The following is a 6,977-nucleotide window of genomic DNA, read 5'->3' on the forward strand; positions in this document are numbered from 1 at the left end:
CGGTGGCGGCCGCTGGGTCACTTTCTCTGTCCCTGTCTCAACCAGTCCCTCTCTCCATCGATCCCTCTCCCTCTTTCTCTCTGCCTCTTTCTACTTTTACACTTCCTGTCGTTCTCTGTCTGTTTCACCTCTCCCTCGGCTTCTGCCTCTCACTTCCCTCTCCCAAGCATCGCCCCTGAGCGCCCGCTCCTTCCTCGCACTCTCCCGCTCCTGAGGGGACCTCCTCCAGCTCGTCTCCTAGCACAGTCGCATCCTACAGCCCCGCGCCGGGCGAGCAGAGGTGACCGCATGTGGAACGCGACGCCGAACGAGGAGCCGGGAACCAACTTCACGTTGACCGACTTGGGCTGGAACTCAGCCCCCGGCAATGGCTCTTTCGACGACGATCTGGGGCAGCTCTTCCCCGCGCCGCTGCTGGCCGGCGTCACCGCCACCTGCGTGGCGCTCTTCGCGGTGGGTGTCGCCGGCAACCTGCTCACCATGCTGGTGGTGTCTCGCTTCCGCGAGATGCGCACCACCACCAACCTCTACCTGTCCAGCATGGCCTTCTCCGACCTGCTCATTTTTCTCTGCATGCCGCTAGACCTCGTCCGACTCTGGCAGTACAGGCCCTGGAACTTCGGCGACCTGCTCTGCAAACTCTTCCAGTTCGTCAGCGAGTGCTGCACCTATGCCACCGTGCTCACCATCACCGCGCTCAGCGTCGAGCGCTACTTCGCCATCTGCTTCCCGCTGCGGGCCAAGGTGGTGGTCACCAAGGGCCGGGTGAAGCTGATCATCCTGGTCATCTGGGCTTTGGCTTTCTGCAGCGCGGGGCCGATCTTCGTGCTGGTGGGCGTGGAGCATGAGAACGGCACCGACCCACGGGACACCAGGGAGTGCCGCGCCACTGAATTCGCCGTGCGCTCGGGGCTGCTCACAGTCATGGTGTGGGTGTCCAGCATCTTCTTCTTCCTGCCTGTCTTCTGCCTCACTGTGCTCTACAGCCTCATCGGCAGGAAGTTGTGGCGGAGGAGGCGCGGCGACGCAGCCGTGGGTGCCTCATTCAAGGACCAGAACCACAAACAAACCGTGAAAATGCTGGGTGGGTCTCCGCGCGCCCTCGGGCTCCCTCGGGTCCTCTCCCCTCCCTCCCCTTCACAGTCCCTACTTTTTCTCCCTGAGTTTCGGCCTCTCTTTCCTGTCTCTCTCTGTATGTATCTTTCTGTATGCCTCTCTTAATCTTAACTATTCTCTCTCTCCGTTTCTCTCTTGAGTTCTTTTTTTTTTTTTTTTTTTTTTTGGTCTCTTAGTATCCCTGTCTCTATGTGCGTGTGTGTCTTTCTCTCTTCCCTTTCTTCCTTTTTTGCCCCCTCTCTCTTTCCCTTGCTCCCCACTCCCTCCCTCCCTTCTTCCTCCCACCCCTCTCCCCCACTGTCTCTTTCCTGTCTCTCTTGCACTCTCTACCTGTGTGTTTCTCTCTGCATCTCGGTATTTCTCTCACTGGCTTGACTCTGTCTTCAGTTTCTCTCCTTCCTCTCTCTCCTTTGGACTGTGTGTTATGTGTGTGTGCTTTTCTCACCACTTTGTCTCTCTCCTATTTCTCTGCACCCCTTCCTCTCACTGTCTTGTTTCTATCTCTTTGTGTCTCTTTCTCCCTGTCTCTCTTTTCTCTCTATCATGGAAAAATATCCCACTTTTGTTTTTCCCTAAAATGAGTTTTATATATGCCCAGAAACTTTTTTTTTCAAACCTGAGACATTTCATAAAAGTCTCTTGTAGTCTTTAAATGTTTCAGGGGAGATTAAGGCTTCCTGCCTCAAATAGAATTTGTTGATATCTAAGTTACATTAAGAAAAGCAGGCAGAGGATCTAGAAAGTATTCAGTGGTAAATTTAACCAAAGACAATCAATTTGGGTAATACTGTCAGAGACAACTCATTTTTCTTTCAATATTGCAGCTTGTCTTCTGCCTTGCATTTTTTCCCCAGATAATTATATCAATTCCATTTACCCTGCTACTATTTATACCTGTCTCTCCAGGTAGGATAGGCTAGGATAAGCTAGGATAGCCAGGTCTCCAATACAAGAAAAGGAGATTTTGTGGAAGCCAATAGTATTTACTGCCCCCTCTTCAAATGACCCTCAGAGAACATTCAGGTGCAGTGTAACAATTGGAGTGTGCCTGATATTTATTGCATGACTCCATCTTCTTTAGTGTATGTGTTTGGTACAAGTGACTAATACAAAATGTGTCCATATTCACGCAAAGTATTAATTGTATTTGCTTTTTCAAAACCAGAGTTTGTCATTTTATTATTTGGACATTATAGTAGATACTTTGTACTTATTTGCACACTCAATGCTTCTTAGAAGTCATTCCAGGATTATTTCCTATCTGTAACTTAAAAATTCCTGGAATCCTGCATACCAAAATATAGTTTATTCAAGTAATGTCAAAGATTTTCATTTTCTAGACCAGTGATTCTCAGGATATGACTCATGGACTGTAAACCTGCCAGGCTCCTCTAGAGGACTCTAAGCTCCCACCTATGAGATTCATGTTGCTACTAAGACAGTCAAGTTCAAGTGCTGCTATGAAACTTAGTTTTGAGAATAAGTATAAAATTTCCTCCAGTTTTATTTTTATATTGCTAACCATCCTCATTGGTGTCTCAATACCAATGTTAATTTTATTTTGCCCTGACAAACAATTTGAAGGAGATTGCTAAAGTGGTCTGAGGGCTAAAATATTATTTTCTGATATTTTCCCTCTGATTCTGAATTTTAAAAATTTAATCTAGAAATTTAGGGGTCTTGCAAAATTAGCTGAAGTGGGCAAAATGAAGACTTGGATGAACTGGTAATTAATATTACTTGGGTTTGTGGCCTTTCATACCTCACTAATGTTTATCAAAGGGGCATAGAATCATCCATCTCAGGTTCTCAATCCTGGCTGCACACTCAGGCCTCTGTGAAATTTTGAAAAGAAAAAAAAGAAGGAAAAAAAATGTTCTCGGATCTCCCTAGAGACTTTAATTTAGTGAATCTATATGGCATCCAGGGAATCTGCATTTTTTAAAAAGTACCTCAGCAAACTCTGAGAACAGCCACTTTACCTCCTATGTTTGGTTGTTTCTAAAATGTTTAAAATGTTGAACTGTCATGAGTAAATTGTCTAGTCAGTCAAGCCAATCAATATATTAACTTTCATTAACTTGGTTATGAGATCACTCGAATAGGTGTTAAATAGAAATGACTGGCCAGCCGAGCAAAAATGGTTGAACTGTTGGTCCAGACAGACTCACTCTGGTTAAAATGCAGGAATGGGGAAGAGCAGAAGATGTGTTTCTTTGAAGTCAATGATCATATTATAAATAATCAAAATAATACTATGTCTTAAAAATAGCATGTGATTTGCTATAACATTGCTTGAACTGACACTCTGTCTCCTCTTGTCCTTTTAGCTGTAGTGGTGTTTGCTTTCATCCTCTGCTGGCTGCCCTACCATGTAGGGCGATACTTATTTTCCAAGTCCTTTGAGGCTGGCTCCCTGGAGCTTGCTCAGATCAGCCAATATTGCAACCTGGTATCCTTTGTCCTCTTCTACCTCAGTGCTGCCATCAACCCCATCCTGTACAACATCATGTCCAAGAAGTACCGGGTGGCAGTGTTCAGACTGCTGGGATTCAAAGCCTTCTCTCAGAGGAAGCTCTCCACTCTAAAGGATGAAAGTTCTCGGGTCTGGACAGAATCTAGTATTAATACATGACCGAACACACTGCTGAGCAAAGTCATTGCTTTTTATTCTAAACTGGAAGCCATAACATCACAGAAGTTGGGAGGCAGTTGAAGGTTACATTTATAATTAGGGACACAAAGATCTGGAATCAATTTGGGCAAAAGAAATGATAGGATTTAGAGGGTGTGGGCAGTTTGATTGCACAGTCATCAGTGCTCTCATTATTTCTACCTAGTCACTGCCTATGATTTTGCATTCTGCTAGTGGGGCTGGCAAGGGGTTTGCAAGTCAGAGAGAGGAAAAGGTTCAGAGGGGGCAATTTGGGCACTTTTCGATGGGTAAATACTAAATCTGATTTACTTTTTCATAATGATAAAAATTATTTGCGTAAAAGAATGACATTAAAATAAAAATTTTAGAACATGACGTTTAAAACCAACAATTTTCATATAGCTCTAGATCAGTGCTATCCAAGAGAAATATAATGCAAGCCACGAAAGTATTCAATATAAAAATTATTGAGATATTTTATCATACTGAGTCTGAAATTTGGTATGTTTTTTACACAGATAACCCAACTCAATTTGGACATTAAAAAATCATCAGTAATACCTGATATATTTAGATTTCATAAAGTTTAGAGATAAAAAAGTAGAATCATGTAGCCAAGTTGTCCAAAAACACTTAAAAATTTTCCAATAAATAAAATAACTGTAAGTTTTTTAAGCTAATTAAAATTAGAAATTTAGTTCTTTAGTCATCCTAGCCACATTTCGAGTGTTTAGTAGCCAAATGTGGCTAGTGGCTACCATATTGGATAGTGCAACTCCAGACTATATGCAAAATTATTATTTAATCATATCAAAATGTTTAAAAATAAACACCGTTTCCCTGAAATGCTTTTATAACAAAATTAGCATAATATAGTTTTAGAGAGATGATTCCTAAAAGTCACACCTAAATGTCCTATTCTTCATGTTTGGCAGAAAATGGATATGAACTATAAGATACATTTTAAAATCAAGTTGAATTGCATATATTAATATTCAAGAAATGAAACCTTAATAAAATCATAGCTTATCAAAAATTGCCTTATATGGCTTAACAAAAATATTTAAGTCAACCATAAGGGTTTGATTTGTGAATAAGGCAAGTAACTGTGTATAATTTATGTTATTCTGGGAAGCTCATAGGAACTTAATGAACATAGAAATTTTTCAAATTCTTGAAGGCAATCCCATGTGAAAAATTCAGAATCCCTTAAAGGCTACTGCTTATTGATATTCAAAACTGTTTTTAGTCTTGTAGCCATTTATTTCAAAATGTCTATGTCCTGTTCTGTCTCCAAATTAGTTTTGCTGTTAAAATCTCACTGCTTATCTGATAGATATGTTTACATCGATTTCTAGTCTCCTTCTTACTCATAATTACGAATGATTAGATACCTTCAACTAAATATTTTACATTTTGGTTACAAATCTAAAATTTTCATTTATATTGACATTGTTCTCTGTGTAGTCAACCTTAAGTATATTAAATATATTATTCCAAAAATGATTTCTTCATAATCTCTTGCAATGCTAAGTCATATAAGTGATTTCTACATGAAATTATTGGTTCAACTATGAAACTGATTGAGCTATTTGGGAAAATTGCTGCCATGATTGAATTGTCCCCTACCAAAAGGAAAGATTATTGTGTTGAAATTGATTGACTTTATTTTGGAAACATGGAAACACAGTCATAATTAGAATTATTTCTCCAGAGAAATATTTCTGAAATCCATTTTGACACTAAAACTGCACCATCGATTTAGTCTAAATGCATAACTTAGCAAATTGATTATTCAGTTAATTCTTGGGAGTACACCAATAATTTTTTAAAGTACACTGACTTATTTAAGTCCACAGGATACTAATTAAGGCATCCAACATTATTGTCCTAAATAGTGCTCAGTAAATCCTAAAAAGGTAAATCAACTTCCTGAACTGTAGAGTTTTCATCTAAAAATATAAACAACTTGAGAAGACTCAAACAGAAAGAAGCTTGACTTCCATCACACTGTTGATTGTTTTGTAGACAAACAAACCTAACTTCTAATTGATTACTTAACCTATTCAATGATTTACCTTCTCAGGTGTCTATGTTTGTAGGCATGGGCTAACTCATTTCCAGGGAACAGTTTACACAGCAAGAATCACCATTGTCTTTCACTGGTGTCAATCTAGGATCTTGGAGGAAATGTTAGAGAAAGGAATGTTTAATTTGTCTTCTTATACCAATGTGTTTTGTTGTTTGTAACTTCTTTATATCATCACACTCCAAAAATTGTTTAAGACTGAGGGAAAAGAGGAACTGTCACTGGGGAAAATTGTTTCAGTCTCTCACAACATCTCTTATGCAGCTGGTATGTGCTAAACTCCAGGAATTAAAAAACGTGGGTTTTGACCTCAATGAGCTCACCTTCACTTGTGTGCCACCTTGTAATGGGTTACTGATAAAATATCTTTTATAAGTCTGTGTAGTAAACATCTCCAGTTGATACTGGATCAAGTTCCTCCCCAGCATCTAAAGAGGCTGTTCATCCCTCTGTATTATTGTATATTTGGTCCAAAATATGTTCAGAATGGGCTGGTTCTACACAAACCAGTCAAACTTGTGGTAATTATGCTCACAGCGCTCTTCATCAATGTAAGGAAAGGAAAAGAATTATTTTTTTTTTTTTTTTTTTTTTTTTTTGACTGTGTTTCCATTTTCCTAGTTATCCAGAAATGAGGTTTCTGTCACCAGACCTTACACTGTGTCACAAAATGAAGGTTTGGGTCATTTTCTTTTTAGAAAGTGACTATTAGATTTGCCAGAACTTTTAAATAATGGTTTTAAAGAAAACATTCCTTGCCTTGAGTCATTTAAAGCTGGAAATGGTGTGGTAATGAGACTTAGATACATTTCCAGTGTGTGGCCATACCTTGAAAACCATTTCTTTATGGTCAATTTTTTATTGCAATGAAAGTTGTTATGATGGAATTTGACATGAAATTCCAGTTTTCTCACTCCAATGCCTTTTATTAAGTACCTGAAATCACTGCAAGACATTTACAGTTTCTAGTTTAACTTTGACAATTTTAGCTATAATTGTTTGGTTTTTTTTTTTCCTCGCTGCTTTTCATCTATCCATATACTTGAATTTAACATTAAAAAGACAACTGTGAGACTTTTTTGCAAGACTGGTGCCTGAAAACACTTCTTTGTATTA

At 39.6% G+C, this 6,977-nt stretch overlaps 1 protein-coding gene across 1 annotated transcript; it reads left to right on the plus strand.

The window, feature by feature from the left end:
• The first annotated feature begins 275 nt into the window (after positions 1 to 275).
• Positions 276 to 4,070, plus strand: GHSR (growth hormone secretagogue receptor). The gene is made up of 2 exons (XM_037826827.1): positions 276 to 1,084; positions 3,447 to 4,070. The coding sequence occupies exons 1-2, from the start codon at positions 289 to 291 to the stop codon at positions 3,749 to 3,751; spliced, it is 1,101 nt and encodes a 366-aa protein (XP_037682755.1). The 5' UTR covers positions 276 to 288; the 3' UTR covers positions 3,752 to 4,070.
• The last annotated feature ends 2,907 nt before the right edge of the window (positions 4,071 to 6,977 follow it).

The sequence above is a fragment of the Choloepus didactylus genome, chromosome 1 (assembly GCF_015220235.1).
Source record: "Choloepus didactylus isolate mChoDid1 chromosome 1, mChoDid1.pri, whole genome shotgun sequence".
In the NCBI taxonomy this organism is placed as follows: Eukaryota; Metazoa; Chordata; class Mammalia; order Pilosa; family Megalonychidae; genus Choloepus; species Choloepus didactylus.

Bases quoted from the DNA above. Each gene is read 5' to 3' on its own strand.
- GHSR (XM_037826827.1), top strand. From the start codon at position 289: ATGTGGAACGCGACGCCGAACGAGGAGCCGGGAACCAACTTCACGTTG. The intron at 1,085-3,446 runs GTGGGTCTCCGC...TTGTCCTTTTAG, and splicing joins ACAAACCGTGAAAATGCTGG to CTGTAGTGGTGTTTGCTTTC.